The following is a 24981-nucleotide window of genomic DNA, read 5'->3' as shown; positions in this document are numbered from 1 at the left end:
TCTTCTTCTTCCTCTTCTTCTTCTTCTTCTTCCTCTTCTTCTTCTTCCTCTTCTTCTTCTTCTTCATCTTCTTCTTCGTCCTCTTCTTCTTTCTCGTGTTCCTTGTGCTCTAGTTTTTCTTGTGGAACTGACGTATGGTTATCAAAAAAACTCAAGTGGTCGTAGCTTTGCGTATGCTGGTGCTTTTGTAAAACATGTACTTTAAAATTTTTTTAATACATGGAACATGCTACCTCAGGAAACAAAAACGTTGAATCCTTAATGACAAGACTGAACAGTTTAATAATAACCTACAAAAATACAATACAATAGAATGGATAAACTAAAAATTGACTCTTTGAAATTAGAGTCGATGATTCATGCTCAAATGATAGAATTCTAACAAACGTAGCATACAGGAAATATTAAAGGGGTTTGTGAATTCCATAATGTTGGTCGCGTGAAAAGGGAAGAAAACGTTTTGGAAAGAACTAAAGGTGTGACCTTAAGAAGATAAGAATTAAACAAGCTTGTTGAAATACATCTAATACATTATTCAGCTTGCTGAATTCAAGAACGTTACGGAAAAAATTAAAGAGAAACTGCAACATGGCAACAACAAGAATCAAACTTTAGAGGTTCTTTCAAAAAACTTACGCATATGTTTTCCTTCACATTAAAATCTAAAGGTGTCATGAGCTAAATAAAATTTTTTTTTTTAAATTCATGAGTACAACCGTTTATCTTGCTACTTTCAAAAACAAATCCTTGTATGGTGCTTGTTCAATATTCTCTGTTTCAAAGTCATGAATTCGAGCGAATTCTTCAAAATATTTGAAAGATGATAGTCCCAAAAGTGGTTCTGGTAAACATCCTACACAAAGCTTCATCTTTTTAAAAAAGTCACAAGTTAATAGGTTTCTCTTTTACCCAGGAAAACTCGTAGTGCTGTGCAAGTTGCTGATACAGTAATTGTTAAATCGGCTTGCCAATCTCCTACAAAAGTTAAAGCTTCTTTTAAAAGTCAAACTGCTTTAAAGGAATCCTTACCTTGTTGTAACGTATCTATAGTAGAATAAATTTCAATTGCGCTTGGTTGATGGTTGAACAAATCGCGTGTAATGATAACGTCTTGAACAAACAACGCGCATGGTTGAAACATTCATTAGCGAAACGCTCACATTTTGTACCTGGATGTTCTAAACTTTTGACAAGTCGTAATAATGTTTCCGATATATGCTGACAACCACGTACATTATATGTTTTAAAAAAAGAATTAGAATCAAGAGGTTCTCCTTTGAAACAGAGCAAAAGAGACTAATATGAGTATGTGGGAAACGTTTACCCATTTACCAAATACAACCAAATTATTTTGCTGATGATAAATTGCTTCTGTATTCTTTTTTTTTGATAAAAAAAAACTTCAAACATATATTACACAGTGTCGGTTAAGGTACCTGCACTATATGCGGAAAAAGCGCACTGGGAGTGTGACTTGCCTCAAGTTTATTTGCTAATTCTGAAACACTACGGAAAAGAATTTTTTCTGATAATTGATGGAAAGTGTTTATAAGTCAAAATTACGTCGTTGCAGGTTGTAATTTTTTCCAAAAATTCGGCGGAATGAAAGGTGTTGCTAGCTTTATAACTGCTTGTGATCCAGCAGAAGGATGCACGAAATATAAACGTTTTAAACGTTTTCTATACCTATGGTTGTAACAGAAATATCAAAAAACTGGTTAAGTAAATGTCATTAAAAGTACGTTCTAGGCAGAATAGCAAAGACTGACAAACAATTGCAAAAATGAAAAAAAATTATACCAAAAAAAAAAACATACAATCCTTTATCCAGTTTAATCCACGTGAAGATAAATCCCCCCATCCTGGACTGCTAAGACAACCAATGAAAGTGTAGGGCTTTTTACTAATAATTGGATCCATTTTTTGTATAGCGTAACGACTAAAAACAAGAACGAATTCACGCGTTACAAAATATGTCTTATTACATCGCTCGAATTTCCGCATCCTTGTCAAAACCAATAGCATTTGTAACAATGACAATAACAGGACGACCTTCAATATCTTTTTTAGATGTATCGATGAAAGGACTTTCGGCTAAACTTTTAAGGAAATGAAAATCCATATAAAAGAGAGATAAGACAACAATTATATAATTTTGTCAAAATACCTTGTGAAATTAAATGCTTTATTCGATGATAAAATGCTTTTATAAGATCCTAATATCTGATGATCTACCGTCGCTTCTTCGGAATCATACATTTTTTAGGAAACTTTAAATCTTACAATTCAATAAGTCTTAGTTTAGTCAAAAAAATGTGTAAAATACAACATGTATTATAGCACTAATTTATTTATTGACAATTGCCACTAAGTAATATTTTAATTTGAACTAAAGCTTTCATTAAAAAAACACTCCACGACATATGGTTGTTTGTAGCTATAAGCCAATGTGGCGAAAATTACTTGCAGTTACATTGCCATTTTCTCGGTTAAATATCTAAACTTTTTGTTTACATTTTTATTAAAATGAAATTATTTATTATTTTTTTTTAAATATAAAGTATCGTACGTTTCATAGAATTTATTTAAAAGTAAATAAAATTTTTATTTTACTTTTATTTCATTTAAATAGCAAAATTTTTCTTGAAAAACAATAGAATTTCATTACTTTAAATGTTAAAATTGCAACGGATTTATTTTTGTAGAATTAAACATTTTACATATTACAATAGAATAATTATGTTTTTAAAGAGAGAACGCCACTGAATTTAATAATACTGCAAAAACTATGATTTCTTCTACATAAGGCCATCTTTTCAGTAATGTCTCAATAATTCTTAATAGTAAACAGTTATTCTAACGATTTGGTAATGTCGTTCATAAAATTTTGAAATGCCTAAAAAAAAACATGTTATAGTTTTTCTGTCTGATAACTTACCGTTTCTAGATTCGGGGAATTCTCTACTTGCGTATGTTTTGTAAGGATAGGTTTTGAAAACGAACTGGAAACCATAGCCTTATTAACAGACTTAGCCGATTCCGCCAAAGATGCGCCAGTGCCAAAACGAAACGGTTTTCCCTGCGAAAAAAAGGAAAATAATTTCAATTCATTTTTTCTTATAAATAATTAAAACAAAAATATATTTCGCACTACTAGTATATCGTCTTTCTTATTTTATCTAAACGTTCAATTTCACACAACCGTATAGTAAAACAGTATAATTCCTCAAGCAAAAATAAATAAATAGCATGAAATCGAAAGTTACTAATCTTCCAAACTAAAATTGATGTGGAGCCAATTACAAAAGGAAAAACACATAAGTGCACTAGAAGAATTGTTAATGCTTTTTTTCGTAACTTACATTAATTATTTTTGGAACCGTTTTGGGTTTGTTTTGCAGCCTTTAAAACAAACAGAGTATTAACCCAAAGTTATATCAGCTTATTAAAGAAGTACCGTAGTGAAGTAGGAACAAAGAGAGTGTTTTTAGAAGACTTGATACACGCAGAGTTCGGTACCGTTTCCAGCTTAGAATCTATTAATGTCTTGAAATCATTAGTATTAAAAAAAAAAACCATATAGAAGCGTGCCATGCTAGCAGATATATTATTAATATATACCAAACAAAATTACCTTGTTTAAAACGGTGCAATCATCTTTTAAACAATCAAAAGCATTTATATAATTAAGTAGTCGTAGCGCAAGTGGAGGACACATTAAATAAACTCTTTACTTACTCGGAAATGTCGTGGACTGACATAATAAAGTATTGTTCATTTTACACTAATAAACATAGTTTTTTATAAAACAATTTTACACTCTTCAACAATTTTTACTTGATATTCATTGATTAAGGAGGTAGAAGAGTGCGAGGTCGGAGAAGATTGATTGTTTAATGTTTTGTATACTGAAAAATTACATTTTTCTTGCGATTAACAGGAATAACAGAACACTCTTTCATTTATGTCAGACCGCACAAACCTGACACACTTGAGTGTGAATTATTTGGAATTTGATTTTTTACTTTAGAAAAGAAAAAAAATACACAGTTATCTAAAAGAGACGTGTGTGAACTGACATACCAGAAATGTTCTTTTTCTCAATTTGACACAAAACCTCAAGCCTTGCTGCAACTTCTGGTGAAATGTCCTCGTCCTCTTCCTCTTGAATCATAGTTTTCAGTGTCATAAGTATTTTCATGTAATGTGAATCTACCTGGTGGCTGAACAGCCGTGTCTGATGGAGGAAAGATGTCTTTTTGGGCTTTAATAATGTTCATGCGTGAAACAACTTGTTCTTTTAAAGAACTGATCACGTTTTGTTTTACATTGACGCTTTTAGCATCATCACTATCATTTGTTGTCGAATTACAACTTTCTTCTGTATCCTCCGTATCTTGATAGGTATCAGAATCATCGTCTTTTATTTTTACTTGAATGGAAGGAAGGATGACGCGGTTGTTTTTGGTCACCACAGTAGGACGATATTGTAAACGAATTGCATTTAAACGCACCCCAGAATCCTTGTCCTTATCTATTACGTTTTTCTCGTCTGGCGTTTCTGATACAGTTTGACATTCTGAATATAACGACACGTATTAGATTTCTTTCATGTTTCATGAATAAAAACTGAGACAAACTTGAAGACATCCATGTTGCACAAGAAGTTTGTTGAACGGAATCTGCGCATGTAGATGATTCACGACGGTTTTTTTTTTTTAATAAATTCTATAGAAAGGTCGATAAAGGAAAAAATAAACGATTTCTTTTACTTTTTTTCTCTGTCGCTCCCGTTCCCCACGGGCGTATGCGCAAGCTGGATTGAGCGGTTTGCTACTTCTTTTTTCGCCCATTGAAGTCTTATATAATAGTAAATTTAGCTCATTCAAACAACAAATTGAGTACACAAGTTTTCCTGTGTTCCCTTTACCTTGTTTTTTTAATTTTGTTCTTATTCTTATTTTTTCACAATCGGTATGTTACATTTACATGCACTCATGACATGGCAGTTCTTTTTAAGCATTCCTGTCATATTTTCATTTTAAATTACTAAAAAAAAAAAAAATTCCAATATTTTGATTCTACTAATATAAAATTATACTTCTCACTTTGAACGTTATGTACGCATTGCAATTTTTTCATTTGGATAATGCAAAATGAAAATTATATTCAAAAGGACCGTTTCGCATTTTAATTAATAATAAAGATAGTTCGTATTTTCACAAAAACAAAAAGTTAAAATGCGTCAACCGGGAGTCGAACCCGGGCCGCCTGCTTGGAAGGCAGGAATCTTAACCGTTAGACCATTGACGCATAAAGTTACATCTCGTTTTACATTGTATGTATGAGTGTATTTTTGACAACCTTCATGCATTGTTTGACCGACGCTAGTTGTGTGTCAACAAGCCATCATAAAAGAATTTTTTTATCAGTTTTTTTTTTAGGTTGATAAAAAATTTTACATTTATTTGAAAAGAAAAGAAAAGATACGTTTAAAATGTTATTCTGTTCACGTTTGTAGGAGATGAGAAATAAGCACTTCTAGACGTTTAATTTTTGTACTCGGTCTACTAGATTAACTGTAACGAGCTCATACCGTTAATATAAAAGTAAAAGAAAAATTAAGAATACTTAACCTTCCAATGTACAAAAAAAAAACTTCGAACACTTAAGTCGACGCTCGACCATGTTGTTAGTCAACTTTGTCTTTGTAAGCTGATTTACCGGAATACACGCTGCTTAATGCACAGATAACTTTAACCTATTTTTAACGAAAATTAATTAGGACTTTTTGTTCAGCTCTTGTCATGCACCATAATAGTAAAGCGAAAAATTGTGCATCTTTTTATATCTTCTTTCTCATAACAGACGAGATGACCGTCATATATTCTAGAAGTTTTTTATAACAAGGTCTAAATTTTTTTTTAATTAAAATGTGTGTTGTACAAAGAGTCACATATAAAAAATTAGCTACATGGTTAAAGAGAGGTTTGCGTCCGTTACAAGTGGAGTTTAAGAAATGGAAAAAAAGGACAACGGTTGGTTCAACAAAACATCACTTTTCTGGTTTTGTTAGTTAATGATCTTGTTTTTTAAAAAGGTACTTTCGCATTTTTTTCATCTTGATGCTTTAGTTCCTTTACAGAAATCTTGGTGTCAGCTTTTTGATTAGAAGTCGGATAGGGGAATTCATTAAATGCTGGATGATTTCTGGTAATAAAAGAATCACGAAAAAAAGACATTCGGTTGTCTTTGCCAGCTGAAAAATCTTCATGTGAATCGATCCACGATGTTAAAGTACGGGAGTCATTCGAATCATTGAAATTTAATGGATTGAAAACTTGTGGTTCAAAGTATGGATAAGTTTGAGTGTCGCCGGAGTATGAAAAGCTTTTAAACAAAGACAAAGGTTCGTTCAGATTTCTTGTGATCATGTTATTTTCCTCGTTGAATTGACCCTGGGATTGTTCATCAAAATCGAAGGAATCGATCAGGGGTAAATTTCTAAATGTTCGTGATCCATTAAAAAAGTATTTTTTTTGAGAACTTTTGATATCGTAAGAGGCATATTTTTGATGTTGTGCTAATCCTTGTTCATGTCGAACAGACAGTGGGTCAAATTTTTCATAATTTTCTCTGCCTGGATTAGTTTGTAATCTAAAGGACATTGAATCTTCAGGTTGGAAGTGGTTTGTTAAATGATTTTCTTTAATTTTGTCATGAACATTTTTGTGGTGTAAATAAAAAGGAAAATCGTATTTTTTATATTTACCCAAATCTTGCAAATAATTCAAACCATTGTTTTTGTTTGATGCCCTTGAAAGCGCATAAGATTTTGGGTCTCTTGTGTAACGATAATATCGCTGTAAGTTTTCTTCATGATTACCTGCGAAATGAATGCTTTTTGTATGCGAATGCACTTCAAACTGATACGGTACATCTGGTTGATCCAAAATATCTACTGACGCTTTTTTCATTCTTAATACAACACCTAACAAATTCTAAAGTGACATTCCAGTATAAAAAATACTAACAATTACCGGATTTGGTTAACACTGCACATAAATAGCCTTGAGAAGCATCTACTTTTTCCGCGAATGAGATTAAATCGATTTTGGCTCTTGCTAAAATTTTGCCTTTAGAGTCGGTTGTTTGAAAGGACGCAACATATTTATCCAAGTCAAGAATCATTGCCACACAATTGCCTAATTGCAATGGTGGCAAATGAGGATTTGCTTGTCTTTCCTACCAAAATGAACAATAAAATTGTGCATCAAACATAGTTTTATGTTCTTACCATATGACTCCCCATCCTTTTGATGATATGACCCGTACGATTAACAAATATGGACCAAAGCCGTTTTATATTCTTACTGCAAGGTACCCGATCTATATAATTTATATATTTCGTTTTAATTTTTTTCGTTTTTTCAATATCATACCAGCGAAAACAAACCCAATACCATCTGACGGTAAAATCTGACCATCTACTATAGTTAAACTATATCCGTGAAGTCCGCGATCTGTTTACACACAAAAACACAGTCGTTTAGAAAGTATCTTTAAAATAGAAAACTTACGCCTAAGTTGTTGCTCATATATTAAAGAAATGGAGCCATCTTTAAAATATTTAACAAACACTGAATCTCTATCAAATAAGCCGCCTAATAATTAATACCTAATGGATCTATGGAATTCAGCAGAAACTGATACCTATTTTACTAGCATCCGGATGCCACATAGGTTGTTGACCTATATCACAATGCGTTCGTTCAGCACGGGGCTGTGCAGGAAGTGCAGCAACGAAAAAACCTTCGCCATGAATCGATGCATCAGGTATCAAAAATTGATATGGTTGGAAATGATCTTTTTTCTCGTCATTTTCTATTAAAGTTGTGTTATCTACACACAAAATATTTGAGAAGCACACGTATTAATAGAAAGATAATTTTTATAATTTGTTTTTCATAAAAAAACAAAGAGAATCGCAGCAACCCGTACTTTGTTCTTTTTCTAACGTTTTTGTTGAGCATGAAACTTCATTTGTTTCTTGTTGCATGAAAAAAAATTTTTTTTGGCGGAAGTTTTTTCTAATAAAACATTTTTTAGCTGGACAACAATTTTTGTAAGACCTTCTTCCTGAAAGTTCAGAATTTCGAATGAGATTTGATTTGATCAAAGAGAATCAAATTTTTACAACACAAATCATAGATTGATGAGAAAAAAATTAAAGTTTTTTTTAAAGAATATATAGTTATTAGATTATTACTACATTATGTTTGCGAACGAGGAAACTGATGTTTTCTGTTACACAAGTAAAGATTTATGGAGGCAACGAAATGCATGGTGGTTAATAGAATTACCAGAATCTTTGCTTGAAGATTCCATGCAGAAATATACTACAATGTGTGATGATGACACGTCAAGGGTATTATTTTATTTAAAAAATGGCTCAAATTCCTCCAATCATATAACATTTAGTATTTCTGTTAACGATATCAATATTATAAAACTTCAAAAAATTTCGACAAGCCTTTTACTAGGCTCCCTTGTCCCTTGTTCCTACATTCAATGGAAGCCGGAAAACACTTATTCGATTTCGTCTAACACACGACCAAAGGAAAAGCAAGATTTGATACTTTTGGGTGAAAAACATAATATATTAATAGTGGAACCAACTTTTCCACGTTTCGATCCTTTGTTTAATGTATCACAAGTATGTTTAAAGGTTTTGAATCCTCGTTGTTATTGGTTTTTATAGGTGTGTTTGAAAACATTTCATGAGCTTTCAGAGGAAACTCAGGCTTCGGTCCAACAACTACAAGCAGTACTATTATTCAGTACATTCTGCTACTATCCATTCAAAAAGCAATGGGTATTTATTTCAAATCAAGTTTTATTTTCGTTTCTTATGCCTTTTTTACTACTTTTGCGACGCAAAGCAATTAGTATTACGCGCATACCATGGTCTGATCTTTACCAGTGCGCTCAGCAAAGTGGTAATTAAAACAGATCTTTCTTTATTTATATATTTATTATGTCGATATTTTTTTAGCTGAAAGTGTCTCTAAAAATCTTGGTCTTTATGTCAAAAATTCTCCATTGTTTGCTCTACAATTAATTTTTTTTTTTTGTGATACCATCGACATTTCTAGTACCTTTTTCTTTGAAAATTAACTTGGTCCAAATTTTTGTGCGTTTTACAGAAGATTCTATTTTTTTACCCGATTATTTCAAACTACAAGATTATGCGATATCAGACGCTTTTAATCTGTATATAAATACATTCAATGATGACAAGTTGTTTGAAGAAATTTCGTTAATGTTTGAACTTAATGTACATAAAGTGTGCCGAATTGTTTTACGTTCTCAACTTACTATACTATCCCCAACTCATACCAGTGCTTTTTTGGCATCATGTGTCTCTTGGTTTTGCGAATATTTGCCGCCTGATTTACTTGAAAATGATCCTCTTTGGTCCTCACCTTATAATCATTCATGTTTTAGAGGAGATTGTTGGATGGATAATACGAATGGTATGGGTTCAAAAAGTTGTTTAGTTTAAAAAGTATTTTGTAACATTAATTAAATTGTTTTTTTTTATATTTTAATTAATTCGTAGCGACATTGCAAAATTCGGAACCTTTACCTGAATTATTTCACAGCATTACATTCAACGAGTTTTCTTTAAAAGTAAAACCAAAATTAAATCCATCAATAAGTGAGGACGTCTCCGATACAAAACTTTATAGCTACATCAACGCGCATCTTGTACAGATATAATTCAATATCAACATTAGTGTATATATATTTATTTATCAGATAAATATATCTTACCTATCTGGCTTTATGATTTCTAAAGAGCAAACTTTGTTTATAGCTCCACATTATTATCTTTCCTGGGACTGGCGTAAACGAATTCAAGTAAGACTTATTTTGAGTAAAACATCAGCGTTTTTTTTTCAAAACAAGAAAGAAACGGCTCAAAAACATTTGCATACAATATTGATGATCTCTAAAGTTTTTTTAGACTTTATATCAGTACAAACCTCTTTGGAATTTGATAGAGTTAGACACGTATATATCCCCTTTACGGTATCTTGCTAAAATGAGTTCGTATACGATTCCCTCTATTGGGGAAATTGCCAGCAATTACTTATTGGTTCGATACCTTTTCTGCACCAATCGACTTTTGATTATTTTTTTTTTTAGAAATCCCAACATGTCGACGCCTTGGGAAACATATTATATATGAACGTTAGACTTTTCATTGCTTAGATATCAGGTATGTTAGTTTTTCGTATATGATAAAAAAAAAATTCTTTTTAATTTGTTTTTACTGATGACTGTTTCAACCGATATTAAACAAAAATTATGCATTTTCTGCAGAAGCGTTTTAACTTTTTCAAAGTTGCTAGTTTCAATTTTTGAGGAACAGGGTTTACGGGAAAAGGCGCCGAAAATCAGTTTCATTTAGTTTTTTTACAAGAAATTTGTTTTATACAACAATCTTTTGCAGAAACACTTTCGAAAGCAGCCAATTTGTCCTCATCGTAGTTTACTATAGTTATACCTTTGCTTTTCGCTTCTTCATCAGACAAACTGACGTCGTTACCTGTATCATAAACGCCAAGACAAACATCGATTTGAACTCCTAATTCTACATTAAACAGGAAATAGAGAAGTTTTAAGTAATTTAAGAAGAAACGTTTTGTTTATTTTTTTTTTGTTTCATTTGAAACTACCATCATTTACATCACGAGGATTGGATGTGTTCAAATCTTCTTTTGAGAATTGAATCGTTTCATCATAAAGACTCGGTATTTTGTGAATCTCAACACAAGAAGACGTAAGAACATCTCGATTGCTCTTTTCCAAAATATCTAGCATCCGTTTTCGAATTTCATCAATTTTGTTGTTTTCTGTAATAAGTTTTTATGATGGCGGTTGTTTTAACAACTTACTCAACATGTTTACATGTTCTTGAACTGTTTTGTGATAAGAGTCATGATTGATTTGGTTTTCATTATACGACGGCGAATCGAATGAACGCATTTTTATAAATTATGTAAATTCTTCTTGCAATTAATTTGAAATTCATCTTTAAAACTGTTACCCAGTTTTTTTATGAGCATGTGAATAATAAATGTTTTATTGTATCGTCTATTTTAATTTTAACGCGTTTCAATTCCGCAAGCAAAAAAATAAAAAATGATTCAATCGTAATTTTTTTTTAAAATGATTCGTCGCTCGATAAAACTGAAATATAGAGAACGCAATTCAAGATTGTGGTAATATGTTCACTGTACCTTCATTTTCATAGAGATTGCCTTCAGGTAAAACATTTGGATTCAAGCCTAACGTTAATTCTTGTGCTAGTTTTCCCGGCTCATAAATCCTTGACGGACTCGGTAAAACTCTACAAAAGAAATTAGAATTTGTTAGGCGTATAACAGTTTGAAATAGATTATTGAGGAAAACTAGTATAAGAAAAATACAAATGTGTGACATGAAAACAGTAAGTTAGTTAATAATTTTCACATTTTAGGTTTTGAAAATATGTTAGCAGAAATGTTTTGTAACGTTGAAATGTATCAACAAAAACTGGAGGATCGTTTATCTTTTAAGTAATACTGCGGCGACAAGTATACAATAAGTTGAATAAGGAAAGCAAAACCCAGTATAAATAGAAATAATGGATCAAACAGACAAAATGATAGACTTACATATTAACGTGACCGAAACCACCTGAGCAACAAATAATTAAAGGGTATTCAAACTATATTGTTGGAAAACAAACGTTTACCTGAAGATACATCATCTATAGTTGTTGCTGAAGGGACGTTCGATAGTAACGTTACTAGTGAGAGAGCTTGCCATCGTAAATGATCGGGGGTAGCTTCTTTTCCAGATAACACCAAGCAGCACAATGGTATTCCTAAACATTTCTTGTTATATTCAGTTACCATTGAATCGAAAGGTGTGTAATGCTAAATGGTACCTGTGGCTGAAGAATGGTAAAGGACACGACACATGAAAAGTATTATGATTGTTTGAACTACCTCTTAAACATTGGGGTCCATAGGGTGCCGTAAAAATATGGGTCAGTCGGGCTAAGGCATTTTGAGCTTTACGCCCTCCTAAAACAGCAGTACATGCACTAGTGTTTTATGAGTTTTTTCGGTTTCTCTATCATGTTTAACCTGCTAGAACTCGCGTACTAAGCAAAGCTGATTCATATAGTGTATCAAAGGCGGCGGCTGCCTCTACCAAAAGAAGTAAAGGTAGGTTTTTTTGTTATCGGTTGTTTTTTTTTCTTTTTTGAGAATGCTTACCCGTAAAAAAATCCAAACCGCATTCACGTAACGATTGCTAAATAAAATGGAAATTTCGTTGTACTTTTTAACGTTAAATGTTTTACATAACAATAAAAAATTTTTATCATTTTGGTTGAGTTGACTACACAGTGGTTTTCGCTCACCATATTTTTTAGACTATTATTCAAACAATCATTGGAGTCCTGTAAAAATGCACACACCTTATAATAATTTCCTTTTTAGGAAAGTTAGCACACGCAACCGGTTCTAGTTAAAACAGTACTTCAAACAATACAAAAAACTTACTTTAAATCCAATAACTAGAAGAGAAATTCACATAATAACCACATTGATACTAGATAAAGAAAAAACGTACTACGTACTCGACAATATCGATTTTAAAGACTGCGCTACCGCTAGGATGGATTTCATATCATTTGAAACACTCTAGTAAGTTGTTTTCGTCCCCGAAAACGTAAGAATAACGTTATTCTCTTTACATGTCTTACCATAGTCATTTCCATATCCTTGGGGGTAGAAGATTTTTGTGAAAATCGCAACATTTTAACATACAATTCTGAATTTATCTCCTTCCCTATATGACGATTCAGCTCATTTAAATCACACGATTTGTTATCTGCACACTTCTTTGTCTTAAAAAAATAAAAAAAAAACATTAATGAATGAACATTCTCAATTAATCCAGTAGGGATTCTTTCTTATTTATACGGGTTCAAAATAATTTCTTTTACATCACTGATAAAAATCGATACCTTGTCTACAACACATACACATTTTTTTAATCATATTTAGTTTTTAATAAACTTTTTAATCTCTCAGTCTCCTACATTGCTTGATGATTCCACGAAGAGGATTATTTGGATTTTTCTGCAAATTAAGCTGTATCACTGAACTTGCCTTTCTTCATTTAAAAACAATGAATTACCCATTTATCAGCGCTTGTCTTTTTGTCATCCATCTCATGAGTTACAGGTTTTGGTGGAGGTGTCAAGTCATCCTGAACACACATAAGCAAGCAGTGTATTTATTTTTTCAAAATAAATTTCTGTCTAATTTACATTATATTCTACACTATCGTATGTAAAAATTAAAATTTGAAAAAATTGATATAATTACCTTTAATAAATTTTTTAAACTGTTTTCCATGGAGTCATTTGGAGTGAGCTTAAAAATGAAACAAAAAAAAATTATTCTTATCAATTTCAATTAAAGATTTGATTCGTTAACACACCTGAAAATAATTCACTGCTTTACAACACGTTAAGCAAAATATATATAACAACCACAGCGAAATTGTCATAAAGTAGGAAAAAGTTTCTATAAAAACGTTTAACTGTATTTTGTTACAAACTGTTAATACTAATAATTCCATGTACATTTTGTTTAATTAAATTGTTCTTTGGTGGACGGGAGATGCAAAAGACACTTGCATTTTTTAGTTATTTAAAAAAAAATTATGTTAATTAAGAAAAAAAACGTTGAAGCGAAAATAGCAAGGAAATAAAAAAAAATTTTGTGTACGAATGGGGTGAAATAAGGTACGTGTTTGTTTGACATGAATAAAGCAAATCCAAGCAAGGTTTTAAGCGTTTATTATTGCATTTCTTTTTTAAAAGCATCTAGGTTTGATATCAAGGGATGAAACTGTATTACGAAAACACATAATGCAGTGATAAATTTTTCGTTTTTTAAATATATAACTTCTACAATTAATTCTTTAAATATATAACTTTTTAAGAAGGCCGACTCGTTTTTTTACAGAATCGTTGGATGGTGAGAAAGTATCTGAATTGAAGTATTGTTGCGGTGTACACATTATTAAAAATTTTCCCACCTTTTTGTAAAAGCAAGCGGTCCCGTTTACAAAAAGATTTTTTGGTTCGAATTTCGGGTGTAGTTGCGTAAGGTACTGTAGACGGGGCATAAAGAGTTCGGAGAGCGTTCATTACCTAGAAAAAGAAGGCATGGTTAGCAGGAAACATAGGAGTTGTATTGTTGGTTGAAAACAAATGCATTCTTTTTTGTGTACTCTAGTTGATAATAAACGTTGTTGGACTTTAGATTGAGAATAGAAAGAAATGTTATTTTTATTCAATGCTATTAGCTGAGAACGAAATGTTGAATTTTTCGGATATTTCTCAAGAGACTCTTTAAGTTGTGCAGGATTATCAAAATGACGCAAAAGAAATAGAACTGTACGATCTCCTAAAAATTCAATCTGAAAAAAGAAAAAGAAATCGTAACATATTAAGCAACGTTTTCTACAACTAACACATTTTAATTGTCGTCCAAATATATCGTGGATAATGCTCAGTCGTTGACTTCTTGTTGTCCAAACGGAACGTAAGGGGGAATTCGCTATTAAGTTTACGAGGAAGGTATTCCCAACATTATTATGGGGTAGGTGATCGAAGGGTTTCATAAAGGTGTCAAGTTGTTTATACAAATATGTTTGAAGTGAACATAGAAAGGTAGCACTGGAAGGAAAAATTCAACAAGCGTTATAAAAACATTATTTTGTTCTTGTTGAACGAATTTTAATGTCAAAAGAGATTTCCTTTTCTTACGTTTCAGATATGTCCGATAAAAAAACAACATGAATGCCTTCACGGATCTCGGTAGAAGCTATGGCGGTGCTGATTGACGTAGTTGTGATAATGCTTTTAGACATTCCACACGTGTGCATATATGTAGAAGCTTGATATAGCTCTTCTTGTGGTCCCTCAACAAGGTAAATAATACATTCAATTCCAGGAGATCGAAGTAAACGGAATTTTTGATCTTCATATCTATAAAACAAGTGAATTAATTTTCATCAAACGAAACAATTTTAGTTAAAATCAACCTTCCATCCATAATGGATGCAGTGAAATCCGATACAGTTTTTCGTTCAACTAAATAAGGTAAAACGAAATCAATATTTTGATTGTAACCTTTAACGGAATTAGAGTGGCATTCATTTGTTGATGATCTAGTGCAATGTATCAAGCTTTGTAATTTTGTAGACAAAAATAATTCTTTAGGTTTCCGTAGCCGACAAACCCAAGCAAAATCTCCTACAGGAAGAAGTGTTGATTCATATTCCATTTTATTTTCGGTTAAAAACTTCAAGAAAAACGTTTTCAATTCACAGAATGTCACTCTTATTTTATTCAACGATCGTCCGGTTATCACTGAAGACAATGAGTCATTTTTATAATAAACAGCTTCACGATGATCCACAAGACACACAATACAAAATGCATTTTTTTCCAAGGTATTTTTCTCCGTATAACGTAATAAACCAAGAAGAAGCTCGTCTTGACTTGCAACATTCGCAGTTTGGCTTAATAAAGTATTGTGACTTTCCGTTTCAAGGTAGTCCAAGTGTTTTAATACATTATTTTTATCATGATCAATGGAAGAGTGCATATTTTTTGTTTGTATAGAAGGAGCTGTTGGAGTTTGAATGAGAGTCGTATAGAGATCATCATTATGCTTTTGACTCTCCCTTAGTTCACTGTTAGAAGGTTTTAAACAAAAATAGTCCAAAAGATGGTCTGTTAGTTCTTTTTTTTGTGTGTGGATATTATTAAATTGTGAGGGTTGAATTTTTTTTATAAAGTGAGACGCCACATCAACATGGGGTTCGTTGGTTGGATTTACTAATACAATACCAGGCGTAGGAGGAAAATGAACATCATTTTTAACAGTTTTTAAAGAATTTTTCCTTAGAAAAGAATGAAATATTTCCGTATCAAGTTCGCACAAAATTGTTTCGCCGGCAAGTTTACCACTTTCCGTTAAACGATATACATAACATTTTTGTTTTTTCGGACGCCTGATTTGTGGGGGATCAGAAAGAAGTCGATTGGTTATATATCCTTCCTTCATTAGTTTGTCAAGAGCTTTCCATGATGAAATCTTGATACGTATATCAAACTAATGGTGGAAATATAAATAACAGTAAATACAGTAAAATGACTCAAGTTTATTACATTTTTCAAGGATTCGGTACTTTTAATAATATCTTCTTTTAGAAGTTCTCCTTCGCCATAGTGATCAGAATATACATACATTGTCAAAAGAATACTCCATGCAGAATTACCAGGGGTTAAACGAATGCGGGTTTCTTTTTCTGGTGAACGTTCAAATTGAATCTGTAAATTTGTTTCTAAAGATTTCGCGAATCGTGTCATCGCCACAAGTACAGAATACTGATGGGTTTTCCTCTCTTCTTCATTGATTTCATGGAGATCCGGACAACTAGATTAATAAAAAACAAGGTCAAATATGATTCTAGAAAGCGTGTAACGAGATGTGCCAAATGAGTGGTTTGTGATAGCGAAACCTGTACTTAACCCCTTACTTTTCTCTAATGAAACACGGAGCAGTCATTTTACCTACTCCTTCGAGTTTCATAGCATCACTAACACTTTTAATTGGTAGTGGATATTTTTTTAAAGATTTAATGATCTGGTAAAACATCATAGGATTATGTTGAACAATTTTTTTTGATAAAACAATAATCAAGACAAGAGTTTCAATATAAGCGATGTTTACGTACGCCGGTTTTTTTTTAAGATAAGAGTTCCAGCATAACAAAAAGAAATAATTTATTATTATGTTCACTAGTTTACCTTTCGATAGACACAAGCTTTAGACAATTTATTGCATTGAAGCGCTTCCTGGCGCATTTTTTCAAATGTCTCAACAATCCATTGATTTTCTTTAGGTGTTAAACATGTTGTATGTTTCATATTTGTTTTGACTCTTTTAGATAAAAACAAATTTAAAAAGCGTAATTAAAACGCAATATTATGATTCCAGTATGTTAAGAAACTATTAAGGAGAATATGAATGTTTTAAGAAGTTTTTAAAGATTCGTTAACATGTTTTTTTTGAAATAAAACCGCTTCTGGGCTTCTCTCAAGGGGGTATTTTCGTTATTTATTTTTTCTTTATGAAAAGTATGTGTTAGTCTTGCTTTTTGTTTTCTTGAATGTGGTAAAAATGAAACCCGTTGTCAATGTAAGGCGACGTTTCATTTGTTTCTTTTATACGTGAAGCAACAAACGATGCGAAAAAATTCAAGGCATAAATATTTTTTGGATGATTTACATGCCAGGGTTTCTCGTATACTGTTATGAAATATTAAAGGTAAAACTTTTTTTTGGGGATGATATTTTTTGGGTTTCTTGTTTCCAATTTTTTTTTTTTGTTCGAAAATGCTGATACATTTTTTTTTGAAAAAAAGAAATTTGTTTACATAGATGAAAATATCAATTAAATGTATTATGAGTATCTGCAAAAAGGTAGTTTATATTAGGCACAACAGATATTCGCAAGTTTAAAACAGTTCAAAACCTTTCATTTTCAATAGATAAAGTCTTTTAATTTTTTTTAAATACGAAGGAAGGTTCACTAAAAAGATTGCATTATGCGAAAAGGAAATGTTCATACTAGGCGTAGATTGGAAAGGCCTGGTATAACGGAAGATGAAATTGAAGGAATACGCGACGCATTCAACTGGTTTGATACAGATGGAACAGGAATGATTGATCCAAAAGAGTTAAAAGCCGCAATGTTATCTTTAAATTTCGATACAAAGAGTCCAACAGTTTATTTAATGGTGTGCGATATGGAGAGACGGTGTTCAGGGCCTATAGATTTCGAAGAGTTTTTGAATGAAATCACGCTACAATTAGGAGATCGTGAAAGTCGTGAGGGTATACAGAAAATTTTTAGTCTTTTTGATGATGATCACACAAACACTATATCATTCAAGAATCTCAAACGTGTCGCAAATGAGATAGGTAGACTATAGAAGGAAAAATAGTTTTAGTATGTTTTATTTGTTCTACTTTGTACAAGGTGAAACCATGACGGATGAAGAATTAAAAGAAATGATAGAACGAGCTGATAGTAACGGAGATGGAGAAATTTCTTTTGAAGATTTTTTTACAATTATGACAAAAAAAACGTTTTCCTAGTATTTTTACGAACGTTTATCCTTTTTATTAAAAAATTAGAGAAAGAAAAAATTAAGAGTCTAAAAATGTTTGTATCTGTTTTTTTTAGATTGAGACGTTTAAGTCTTATTGAAGATTAAAAGAACGATAACTAGATCTGTAATCTTTTAGTCACAGTCGTTTAATGTTTGAATAAGCATCATATCATGGGGAAAAAATCATTTTCCTTTATATATGTAAAATAAAAAACAAAATTAAAACAATACTTTTCAAGATAACATTTAACTTACTGTTGTTGAATTGTATTGTGTTTAGTTTTTTTTCTTAACGTTTTAAGACACATGACTTTTTTTCGGGAAGCATTTACCAAAGACCGAAAAGAAGCGTTATCATATGATGATTCCGCTACATTATTTTTTTTTGGAACGATTCTGTTTTTGATTGTGACAATTTGGACAATTTCTTTCTTTCACGACTTGTTTTGTCCTTTGAAAAAATCAAAAACAGGAAATATTTTAGCTTACATTCTTTGCTCTGTTAATCGTTTCAAATATTGTTGTTGTAAAGAATGCGTTAAAAAAATTAATTTAAAAAAAAACAGAATCCTATCGTTAAGAAATCGGTTATTTCGTCAAACAAAAATAGTACAAATTTTTTGTTTAGGAGTGCTTTATATTTTAGTATATCAATTAATTCAAAATCTTTCGACAGCATCAGAAATTCAAGCTTTCCAACCTTTTGAAATATTAAACATTAAAGAAGGAGTGAATGAAACTCTTATTCGTAAAGCGTATAGGCGTATGTCACTTTTGCATCATCCTGATCGTCACCCTACAGATCCGCAAGCTACTGCTAGATTTATGTTAATAACCAAAGCATATCACGCTTTAACTGATGAGGTCAATAAAAATTATCTTTTTAAATATTACGTTATTTTGCAATTAAAATGTGGATATAAACTAATCTCACTTTTTGTATTTCATTTAAAAAAAAAATCTTTTTGTAAAATTCTTTCAGACAGCAAGGAAAAACTATGAGAAATATGGTAATCCAGATGGTCCTGGCGTGTTTCAAATCGGTATTGGTCTTCCTCAATATCTTGTTAAAGAAGAATATCAGACGGTTGTACTCTTCCTTTTTGTCTTCCTTGTGATTTTTATAATTCCCTCTATCTTTATTTTGTATTATCATCATCAAAATAATTTTTTCCGTACGCTCTTTTATCTATTTTCTTTGAACACTATTTTTTTTGCAGCTAATGGTATCCGTGTGGAAACAATTCAATTTTTAGGATTATATATTAATGAATCTATTCGTTTCAAGCGTTGTGTTGAGTTATTTTCCGCATCGGCTGAAAGCCGTTCCATGGAGGAAAGGTAATGTGAATTTTGTTTTAAAAAATGTAACAGGCTTAAGCGTGTTGCATTCCACTGAGGGTTTTCTCTTCTTGCTTATACTGCGTAGCCGTGACGCTGTGACTTTTAAGTATTTAATAAGTTTCTTTCAAAGGTGTAAACGATTCGAAAACAATTCTCTTTTCTTTTCTATTAAAAATCTGTGTTCTTTAAATAAACATGCAACTATTTATTGTTGAAAAATGCTAGATATGCACAAAATCAATACTGCTTTTTATTGAACTGGTGGTTAAAAAATTATTTTAAAAAGTAGCTTGTTAATAAAATAATTTCTTAAAAACTAAACGGTTTTTAAGGAGTTAAACAAAAGATCTTATGTTATCTTTCTTTGTTATTCTATAGGCACTATTTTCGATTATCTTGATTTTGTAGTTGTAGTTAACTATGTAGCACTTTTGTTTACTTGATTTTTTTTTATTTTTTATGAACTTGTGGATAAGAATGACTTGTTAGTTAAAAAAAAAATAAATTTTTTTGAAGCTGAGTGAAAAAAACGGGAGGATGTTGTATGTAGTGCATAAAAGAGTCGAAAAAAACATATTTTGTTGTTTCATTTTTTTTTTAGAAAATCGGATGCTGTTTTCATTAGTAAGATTCAAGAAAACTTAACAGAAAAGGTTGGCAAATCTCGGTTTCCTTCTCCTCTTATTGAAAGGTTGTATTATGATTGTATCACACTAAACATAATCTCATGTGTTGATTTTTTTTTGGATACTCGTAGAAATATGACGCTCTTACTGGGACATATGGAACGGAAGTGGGATTTGATGTCTCCTGAGCTTGAGGCGGATCTACACAGTTTATTACAGTAAGAATTTTTTTTGAAAATCAATAATATTCAAGTTATGCTTAGTTTCGTTCCAGGAATTACTAATAGTATGATTGAAATTGCTTTTTTACGAAATTGGTATCCGGTCATTCGATCAATTTTGGAATTGCGCCGGTGTTTAACGCAAGCAATTATGCCAACATCAGCTGTTTTAAAACAAGTTCCACACTATAATGAATTAACATCTGATATAAAAAAAAAATATAATCCTTGCTTGAAAGCTTTTATTCATGATGTCAGACAAGAAGACAAATCACCTGGGAGTATTGAGATTTTTTCTAAATTACCTGGTGCTGTATTGGTAACAAAAATACGACTCGAGTTTAGTTACATAAAAGAAATTTATTTTTTTCATTCTTAATATTATAGAATGATATCAAATCTTTTTGCTCAAGTATTTCACTTATGGAATTAGATGTTAAAGTTTTTGTTGAAGGGGAGAAGGAAATGGTGGAAAATGATCTTGTCACGTTCCAAATAACGTTAACACGACATAATTTACATTCTTCCGAAAAAGCAGGGCTTGTTCATGCACCCTTTATTCATAGTATTTTATTTGAAGAATGGTGGATTTTCCTTCTAGATAAAAAATCAGGTACTTCGTAATTTAATAAGGTTAATTCATTCCTTCACCTTAAAAATGTGGTAGATGGATTACTTTCATATAAACGATCAAAAAGTCTTGATAATCATTTCACTGAAAATTTAAATGTTCTTCTTCCCACAAGTGGAACTTACATGTTTCAAGTTATTGCTATGTGCGACTCGTACAGTGGTTTAGATGTTGTTAAAGATGTTCAATTAACAGGTAACACTAATTTTGATTGACAGTAGCATTATTGTCAGTTCTTATAATTTTTTCTTTTAATGACGATCAGTACGCTCAAAAGAAGAAGTTAAACGGAAACCACTAGTGAATCAACAGTTAGAAGACAATGAGGAACCTCCAACATTGTTTCAAGTTCTCTTTGGTAAGTTTAGTTTAGTAAGTAATTATGTTTTTCTCCTTAAATATACTTTGTTAGGGGACAATGAAGACACTGTTTCAGATGATTTATCCAACGACTAATGCTTTTTTATTATTGAAAAAAACAGTCATATGTGGCTGGCACCGTTACCTTTTTTTTCTGTTTCCATAACTGACATTTTGTTCACAATGATTGAAACTCATTCAAAATTTTTCTGTTTTTTGTCTTAAAAATTCATTAAACTTTTGAGTAATACTGTCAGTTTCAAAAAAGTCCTCGGCATGATTCACAGCAGAACAAAAATTTGTACAAACCTTAAAGAAATTTGACAAAAATTTACACAAAAAAACACTTCCACGGCATTTACATTATGTGAATTGTTTTTGTAAAAGGTCAATTTAAAAAAAAAATCCCTCTTCATTAGATTTTTTTGCAAGTACTAATCTGTTTCAAGTATTTTTTTGTTTAATGATAAGTTAGAAATAAAATCGGATGTAAAATAAGTTTTGTTTTAAATTAGTAAAGAAATAAGGAGTCATAAGACTAATGACCAATTTCTTGATTTGCTCTAAAAACCTGTTGGTTCAGATTTAACGTCTTGTGGTCAAGATTTGGTTCTATCTCGTCACTGAAAGGTATAGCATTATCATATTTTTTTGAAAGCGCCTTTTTCTTAGAATTTATGATTAAAAACAAAATCGCAACTTGTTGATTTAGTTATATAGCGTATAACTTTAATAAAAGAAAATGTCACTCTTTACGTATTGTAATAAATTTAAACAAAATCATACGTTATTAAAAAGAAGAACAACGCAAGACGGAGAACATTTGAATATTGCAAAGCATAAGTAAGAAGCTGTGTTGCTTTACGAAAATTGTGCTGGATCTTGTCTTGTTTTTTTTTGCATAAGGGAGTATTTGAATACTTTGAAATTACATAAGGAGTTGGTTGAATGCGTTAAGGAAGAAATGCGTATCAAGTTTTTGCTTACAGAAGAATTGTATGCACCAAACAATCGTTCACTAAACGCTCAAGAAAGCACGGTTGAGTCACAAGTCCTTACATCAGATGCTAGTAAAACAAAATTAGAAAATAACTCTCATTTGCCTCAATCTTTATAAAATCATAATTTTTTTAAAGCGTGCAATGAAATTCTGACAAAATCGAACTTGATAATTTTTAATTATGACTGCTTCATGTATAGGTAATAACATATTAAAAAAACAAATAATCAGTGTTGAGTAACGTTTCTGGAAAAACATATGCTTATAAAAAGTGCAAAACTTTTTTTCAAAAGCATTACGTAAATCAATGACCTGAGTTTTTGCAGGGAATAACATAGCAGAAGGCTCTTTAGAATTTTCAATAAACGAAATGAAACTTTTTGTTAAGTGAATTTTTGCCAAACAAAAATGATGTCGTGTTTGATTGCGCCCTGATCGAAAACGCATTATCTAGCAACGTTTCTTTTTGTTAACGGTAGTCTTTCTTCTCTATAGTTTTAGTTTTTTAATTTTTTTTTATAACAAAACGAATTACAAAAAAATGTATATTTTGTGTTGATTCTTTGTAATACGTGTTCTGTACTGTTGTTTTTTACGAGTAGGCTTCACACGTATATTTTTTCTGTTGTTTAGGAATCAAATGGATTTTTTAATTTAAAACAACGTGCAAGTATTAAAGTAACATTTTTTGACATAGTTAATGTGTTAACTTGAAGAAAAAATATATACTCAAAGACTCTTGTTTTTTTTGTAAAGAAATCCAGAATTTTAATATACAAAAATATAAACACGAATGATTTATATGCCGGTTTATCAATTTTCTTTCGACAAGCAATGGGATGCAGTGAAAGTTATCAATATACTTTCGTTGACGAAAATGGGAGATATGTGAAACAATAACCATAATGGACTACTATGCTTATTGTTGTTGTTGCTTTTTTAGATTGAAAAATTTATTAGCCGGTTTGGTTTGTTGTTCCAGATAAATAGAGAAAAAAATAAACTGGCTTAAAAAATTAAGAAGTTGTATGCCATTCCGATGTAATATAAATAACAAAAAAACTGTCAACAACAATTTGAATACGAAGTGTAATTTAATATGCTTGTAAATCAGAAAAAAAATATTCTAGTGAAGTTAAAATAACAAAGAAAAAACTTATTCCTCTTCAGTTTTGCAGAGATAGAAAAGAATATAACTTGTTGAGTATCCCATTAAATTTTTTGTTAAAGTGAGAAAAACACTTTACTTATTATAAAAAATATGTTTTTAGGAAAAACGAAATATAAAATTTTGGGCTTTTTATTACAGGAAGCGGATCATAAAAAAACAACACTCAAAATACAATAATATGAACGCTTACAAACGGTTTCATGTTATAATCTCTGGATTTATGACATAATTGTTCTTTATGACATTTTTCTACAGTTTAAAAATATGACGGAACTGTTACCGCGAGGTATTCATACCATAAAATTGTAAGGTGGCAGTTGTTGCGTGGAGACGCAACACTGTGGTACGTGATGTCAGACTTCTTTCATTTGAGGACATCCAACTTTGGTAACAAAACCTTTTGTTAATGTTGTGTAAAACGGTGAGTCATGATACGTATATAGGTTGGTAGCTGATGCGCACCTCGGTAATCCGTGAACGCGGTATACCCTCTATCAGTACCAGCCGCCGGCGATCTCCACAAAACGTAAGTGCGCAGGACATTTCATTCAACATTTTATGAATAAGCTGCACAAGTAATGGTTGAATTTACAGCCACTAAAAGTAAAATCTGTCACAATGGTTGGGGTGATGAAGAAAATCAGATTTTTATTTTCGGTTGAGGACTGAGCTTTCTGTTGAATGTTGAAAATTGAAAATCGACTAATACTGATTCAGCGTATTACAACAAAAAAGACGTTCTATAATGTTAATACCAACTAATATGCTGATTCAACAACCTTGTCACCCAGCCTTTACAGCCACTCTTTTTCCACAGGTACGGAACGAATTTGAATAGTTTCCTTAATTACATTAGTGTTATGCCAAAGGCTCTAAACCTTAGACACATGATGTCGTTACTATTACCATGAGTATTTTGATAACATATGTCCCTTAGCCTCTCATGGTAAAATAGCAGCGCACCGCTCACTTCAAATATTGAGGTGCTATTCCTTATTTTTTCTCCTATCTCTAGATAAGCTACTTCCAGGGGACAAAAACCGTTAAAACAGCAAAGATAACGCTTTACGGGACTGCTCTCTGATTAGCCAAGTTATAATGTGTTGCCACAGTAGTATCCACTTTTCAGCTTGGGAATGTTAACCCAACTCCCTTTCGGAAGGTAAAGGCAATGCCTTACTAATAGAGATGAGTCTCTTCCTTAGGACCGGCTAACCCATGTCCAATCACTGTGCACATGGAACCCTTCTCCACTTTAGTCTTCAAAGTTCTCATTTGAATAAAAGCTACTTCCACCAAGATCT

General features: G+C 31.5%; 9 protein-coding genes, 1 long non-coding RNA gene and 1 other non-coding gene across 34 annotated transcripts in view; 4 read left to right on the top strand and 7 right to left on the bottom strand.

Annotated features, from left to right (window-relative positions):
- Positions 1 to 2396, bottom strand: part of LOC128883534 (rho GTPase-activating protein gacY-like) — a 3017-nt gene extending 621 nt beyond the window's left edge. Inside the window, exons 1-16 of one of the 2 annotated variants that reach the window (XM_054136011.1) lie at positions 2168 to 2396; positions 1986 to 2099; positions 1818 to 1939; positions 1743 to 1764; positions 1564 to 1686; positions 1437 to 1506; positions 1333 to 1378; positions 1170 to 1274; positions 1030 to 1110; positions 910 to 975; positions 732 to 853; positions 637 to 678; positions 531 to 581; positions 397 to 483; positions 234 to 290; positions 29 to 182 (exon numbers count right to left, since the gene is read on the bottom strand). In XM_054136011.1, the coding sequence (XP_053991986.1) occupies positions 29 to 182; positions 234 to 290; positions 397 to 483; positions 531 to 581; positions 637 to 678; positions 732 to 853; positions 910 to 975; positions 1030 to 1110; positions 1170 to 1274; positions 1333 to 1378; positions 1437 to 1506; positions 1564 to 1686; positions 1743 to 1764; positions 1818 to 1939; positions 1986 to 2099; positions 2168 to 2259 (1354 nt within the window). In that variant the 5' untranslated portion in view covers positions 2260 to 2396. The remainder of the gene's footprint in view (positions 1 to 28; positions 183 to 233; positions 291 to 396; positions 484 to 530; positions 582 to 636; positions 679 to 731; positions 854 to 909; positions 976 to 1029; positions 1111 to 1169; positions 1275 to 1332; positions 1379 to 1436; positions 1507 to 1563; positions 1687 to 1742; positions 1765 to 1817; positions 1940 to 1985; positions 2100 to 2167) is intronic. The other variant, XM_054136012.1, reaches the window with a different exon arrangement.
- Positions 2397 to 2578: 182 nt separating this feature from the next.
- On the bottom strand, positions 2579 to 5004 carry LOC128883535 (uncharacterized). The gene is made up of 12 exons (XM_054136014.1): positions 4773 to 5004; positions 4641 to 4728; positions 4217 to 4579; positions 4084 to 4164; positions 3983 to 4024; positions 3838 to 3908; positions 3739 to 3784; positions 3635 to 3657; positions 3458 to 3546; positions 3363 to 3402; positions 2939 to 3079; positions 2579 to 2896 (listed from the first exon to the last, which is right to left on the bottom strand). Exons 1-12 carry the CDS (start codon positions 4851 to 4853, stop codon positions 2852 to 2854), a joined length of 1110 nt encoding a protein of 369 aa, XP_053991989.1. The 5' UTR covers positions 4854 to 5004; the 3' UTR covers positions 2579 to 2851.
- Positions 5005 to 5241: 237 nt separating this feature from the next.
- Trnag-ucc (transfer RNA glycine (anticodon UCC)) lies at positions 5242 to 5313 on the bottom strand. The gene has a single exon. It is a non-coding gene; the product is annotated as a tRNA-Gly (tRNA).
- A 557-nt stretch (positions 5314 to 5870) lies between these two features.
- On the bottom strand, positions 5871 to 8773 carry LOC128883436 (uncharacterized). 3 transcript variants are annotated; one of them, XM_054135793.1, is made up of 10 exons: positions 8567 to 8773; positions 8364 to 8486; positions 8273 to 8304; positions 8002 to 8139; positions 7714 to 7902; positions 7581 to 7664; positions 7443 to 7523; positions 7298 to 7389; positions 7041 to 7245; positions 5871 to 6991 (listed from the first exon to the last, which is right to left on the bottom strand). In XM_054135793.1, the coding sequence occupies exons 4-10, from the start codon at positions 8057 to 8059 to the stop codon at positions 6093 to 6095; spliced, it is 1608 nt and encodes a 535-aa protein (XP_053991768.1). In that variant the 5' UTR covers positions 8060 to 8139; positions 8273 to 8304; positions 8364 to 8486; positions 8567 to 8773; the 3' UTR covers positions 5871 to 6092. The 3 variants fall into 3 exon arrangements, with proteins under 3 accessions (XP_053991768.1, XP_053991767.1, XP_053991769.1); XM_054135794.1 differs by lacking the exon at positions 8567 to 8773 and having other exon boundaries at positions 6660 to 6816; positions 6887 to 6991; positions 8364 to 8501; XM_054135792.1 differs by lacking the exon at positions 8567 to 8773 and having other exon boundaries at positions 8364 to 8501.
- LOC128883437 (uncharacterized) lies at positions 8260 to 10528 on the top strand. Of its 2 annotated transcripts, none has more exons than XR_008458942.1 (9): positions 8260 to 8716; positions 8762 to 8999; positions 9056 to 9154; positions 9207 to 9536; positions 9623 to 9771; positions 9823 to 9924; positions 10022 to 10162; positions 10213 to 10285; positions 10390 to 10528. XR_008458942.1 is itself a non-coding variant. In XM_054135795.1 (9 exons), exons 1-8 carry the CDS (start codon positions 8276 to 8278, stop codon positions 10276 to 10278), a joined length of 1557 nt encoding a protein of 518 aa, XP_053991770.1. In that variant the 5' UTR covers positions 8260 to 8275; the 3' UTR covers positions 10279 to 10285; positions 10390 to 10528. The 2 variants fall into 2 exon arrangements, 1 of the variants encoding a protein (XP_053991770.1); XM_054135795.1 differs by having other exon boundaries at positions 10031 to 10162.
- LOC128883441 (uncharacterized) lies at positions 10470 to 11081 on the bottom strand. Its single transcript, XM_054135800.1, has 3 exons — positions 10965 to 11081; positions 10746 to 10922; positions 10470 to 10660 (listed from the first exon to the last, which is right to left on the bottom strand). Exons 1-3 carry the CDS (start codon positions 11053 to 11055, stop codon positions 10470 to 10472), a joined length of 459 nt encoding a protein of 152 aa, XP_053991775.1. The 5' UTR covers positions 11056 to 11081.
- A 55-nt stretch (positions 11082 to 11136) lies between these two features.
- LOC128883438 (uncharacterized) lies at positions 11137 to 13711 on the bottom strand. Of its 15 annotated transcripts, none has more exons than XM_054135797.1 (15): positions 13570 to 13699; positions 13455 to 13502; positions 13264 to 13335; positions 13166 to 13217; positions 12827 to 13095; positions 12701 to 12764; positions 12624 to 12637; positions 12482 to 12538; positions 12336 to 12372; positions 12204 to 12266; positions 11967 to 12140; positions 11807 to 11902; positions 11727 to 11748; positions 11310 to 11419; positions 11137 to 11259 (listed from the first exon to the last, which is right to left on the bottom strand). In XM_054135797.1, exons 5-15 carry the CDS (start codon positions 12992 to 12994, stop codon positions 11234 to 11236), a joined length of 831 nt encoding a protein of 276 aa, XP_053991772.1. In that variant the 5' UTR covers positions 12995 to 13095; positions 13166 to 13217; positions 13264 to 13335; positions 13455 to 13502; positions 13570 to 13699; the 3' UTR covers positions 11137 to 11233. The 15 variants fall into 15 exon arrangements, 2 of the variants coding, with proteins under 2 accessions (XP_053991772.1, XP_053991771.1); XM_054135796.1 differs by having other exon boundaries at positions 13166 to 13205; XR_008458955.1 differs by lacking the exon at positions 11137 to 11259 and having other exon boundaries at positions 11389 to 11419; positions 11807 to 12007; positions 12063 to 12140; ... (2 more) ...; positions 13166 to 13205; positions 13570 to 13711.
- A 244-nt stretch (positions 13712 to 13955) lies between these two features.
- LOC128883434 (crossover junction endonuclease MUS81-like) lies at positions 13956 to 17422 on the bottom strand. Of its 2 annotated transcripts, XM_054135786.1 has the most exons (9): positions 16958 to 17422; positions 16687 to 16793; positions 16316 to 16583; positions 15184 to 16259; positions 14906 to 15127; positions 14611 to 14815; positions 14368 to 14556; positions 14173 to 14287; positions 13956 to 14123 (listed from the first exon to the last, which is right to left on the bottom strand). In XM_054135786.1, exons 1-9 carry the CDS (start codon positions 17075 to 17077, stop codon positions 14056 to 14058), a joined length of 2370 nt encoding a protein of 789 aa, XP_053991761.1. In that variant the 5' UTR covers positions 17078 to 17422; the 3' UTR covers positions 13956 to 14055. The 2 variants fall into 2 exon arrangements, with proteins under 2 accessions (XP_053991761.1, XP_053991760.1); XM_054135785.1 differs by having other exon boundaries at positions 13956 to 14287.
- Positions 17423 to 17610: 188 nt separating this feature from the next.
- LOC128883440 (uncharacterized) lies at positions 17611 to 18459 on the top strand. The gene is made up of 2 exons (XM_054135799.1): positions 17611 to 18133; positions 18192 to 18459. The coding sequence occupies exons 1-2, from the start codon at positions 17758 to 17760 to the stop codon at positions 18308 to 18310; spliced, it is 495 nt and encodes a 164-aa protein (XP_053991774.1). The 5' UTR covers positions 17611 to 17757; the 3' UTR covers positions 18311 to 18459.
- Positions 18460 to 18630: 171 nt separating this feature from the next.
- LOC128883435 (uncharacterized) lies at positions 18631 to 21806 on the top strand. 4 transcript variants are annotated; one of them, XM_054135790.1, is made up of 11 exons: positions 18945 to 19188; positions 19307 to 19367; positions 19409 to 19499; positions 19545 to 19665; positions 20270 to 20359; positions 20426 to 20512; positions 20558 to 20834; positions 20903 to 21128; positions 21183 to 21341; positions 21412 to 21504; positions 21559 to 21806. In XM_054135790.1, exons 1-11 carry the CDS (start codon positions 19184 to 19186, stop codon positions 21600 to 21602), a joined length of 1254 nt encoding a protein of 417 aa, XP_053991765.1. In that variant the 5' UTR covers positions 18945 to 19183; the 3' UTR covers positions 21603 to 21806. The 4 variants fall into 4 exon arrangements, with proteins under 4 accessions (XP_053991764.1, XP_053991763.1, XP_053991765.1 ...); XM_054135789.1 differs by having other exon boundaries at positions 18631 to 19188; positions 19307 to 19499; positions 19581 to 19665; XM_054135788.1 differs by having other exon boundaries at positions 18631 to 19188; positions 19307 to 19499.
- A 325-nt stretch (positions 21807 to 22131) lies between these two features.
- LOC128883373 (uncharacterized) lies at positions 22132 to 23607 on the top strand. 2 transcript variants are annotated; one of them, XR_008458913.1, is made up of 5 exons: positions 22132 to 22349; positions 22413 to 22706; positions 22833 to 22981; positions 23140 to 23184; positions 23263 to 23607. It is a non-coding gene; the product is annotated as an uncharacterized LOC128883373 (long non-coding RNA). The 2 variants fall into 2 exon arrangements; XR_008458912.1 differs by having other exon boundaries at positions 23140 to 23607.
- Positions 23608 to 24981: the final 1374 nt, after the last annotated feature.

This window comes from Hylaeus volcanicus, unplaced genomic scaffold (genome assembly GCF_026283585.1).
Source record: "Hylaeus volcanicus isolate JK05 unplaced genomic scaffold, UHH_iyHylVolc1.0_haploid 12221, whole genome shotgun sequence".
Lineage (NCBI taxonomy): Eukaryota > Metazoa > Arthropoda > Insecta > Hymenoptera > Colletidae > Hylaeus > Hylaeus volcanicus.
Note: the sequence above shows the minus strand (reverse complement) of the source record. Positions and strands in the feature narration are given on the sequence as shown.

Excerpts from the sequence above, each read along its gene's own strand:
- LOC128883435 (XM_054135788.1), top strand. The coding sequence starts at position 18,631 with ATGACTTTTTTTCGGGAAGCATTTACCAAAGACCGAAAAGAAGCGTTA. Across the intron at positions 19,189-19,306 it reads ATCACGCTTTAACTGATGAG|ACAGCAAGGAAAAACTATGA; the intron begins GTCAATAAAAAT and ends AAATTCTTTCAG. Across the intron at positions 20,513-20,557 it reads GATCTACACAGTTTATTACA|TTTCGTTCCAGGAATTACTA; the intron begins GTAAGAATTTTT and ends AGTTATGCTTAG.
- LOC128883535 (XM_054136014.1), bottom strand. The coding sequence starts at position 4,853 with ATGGGCGAAAAAAGAAGTAGCAAACCGCTCAATCCAGCTTGCGCATAC. Across the intron at positions 4,729-4,772 it reads GGGAGCGACAGAGAAAAAAA|AATTTATTAAAAAAAAAAAA; the intron begins GTAAAAGAAATC and ends ACCTTTCTATAG. Across the intron at positions 3,658-3,738 it reads TCAGTCCACGACATTTCCGA|ATGATTGCACCGTTTTAAAC; the intron begins GTAAGTAAAGAG and ends ATTGTTTAAAAG.
- LOC128883441 (XM_054135800.1), bottom strand. The coding sequence starts at position 11,055 with ATGCGTTCATTCGATTCGCCGTCGTATAATGAAAACCAAATCAATCAT. Across the intron at positions 10,923-10,964 it reads AGAACATGTAAACATGTTGA|AAAACAACAAAATTGATGAA; the intron begins GTAAGTTGTTAA and ends AACTTATTACAG. Across the intron at positions 10,661-10,745 it reads TCCTCGTGATGTAAATGATG|AATTAGGAGTTCAAATCGAT; the intron begins GTAGTTTCAAAT and ends TGTTTAATGTAG.
- LOC128883434 (XM_054135785.1), bottom strand. The coding sequence starts at position 17,077 with ATGAAACATACAACATGTTTAACACCTAAAGAAAATCAATGGATTGTT. Across the intron at positions 14,816-14,905 it reads TTATCGGACATATCTGAAAC|TGCTACCTTTCTATGTTCAC; the intron begins GTAAGAAAAGGA and ends TTTTCCTTCCAG. Across the intron at positions 14,557-14,610 it reads TTGGACGACAATTAAAATGT|ATTGAATTTTTAGGAGATCG; the intron begins GTTAGTTGTAGA and ends TTCTTTTTTCAG.
- LOC128883437 (XM_054135795.1), top strand. The coding sequence starts at position 8,276 with ATGTTTGCGAACGAGGAAACTGATGTTTTCTGTTACACAAGTAAAGAT. Across the intron at positions 8,717-8,761 it reads CTTTGTTTAATGTATCACAA|GTGTGTTTGAAAACATTTCA; the intron begins GTATGTTTAAAG and ends TGGTTTTTATAG. Across the intron at positions 10,163-10,212 it reads TTGCCAGCAATTACTTATTG|AAATCCCAACATGTCGACGC; the intron begins GTTCGATACCTT and ends TTTTTTTTTTAG.
- LOC128883440 (XM_054135799.1), top strand. The coding sequence starts at position 17,758 with ATGCGAAAAGGAAATGTTCATACTAGGCGTAGATTGGAAAGGCCTGGT. Across the intron at positions 18,134-18,191 it reads ACGTGTCGCAAATGAGATAG|GTGAAACCATGACGGATGAA; the intron begins GTAGACTATAGA and ends ACTTTGTACAAG.
- LOC128883438 (XM_054135797.1), bottom strand. The coding sequence starts at position 12,994 with ATGTTTTTTTTTTATTTTTTTAAGACAAAGAAGTGTGCAGATAACAAA. Across the intron at positions 12,765-12,826 it reads AGGATATGGAAATGACTATG|AGTGTTTCAAATGATATGAA; the intron begins GTAAGACATGTA and ends ACAACTTACTAG. Across the intron at positions 11,749-11,806 it reads TATAGATGATGTATCTTCAG|GTGGTTTCGGTCACGTTAAT; the intron begins GTAAACGTTTGT and ends TTTGTTGCTCAG.
- LOC128883436 (XM_054135793.1), bottom strand. The coding sequence starts at position 8,059 with ATGCAACAAGAAACAAATGAAGTTTCATGCTCAACAAAAACGTTAGAA. Across the intron at positions 7,903-8,001 it reads AACGTTAGAAAAAGAACAAA|ATAACACAACTTTAATAGAA; the intron begins GTACGGGTTGCT and ends TTTTGTGTGTAG. Across the intron at positions 7,665-7,713 it reads TCCGGATGCTAGTAAAATAG|GCGGCTTATTTGATAGAGAT; the intron begins GTATCAGTTTCT and ends ATTAATTATTAG.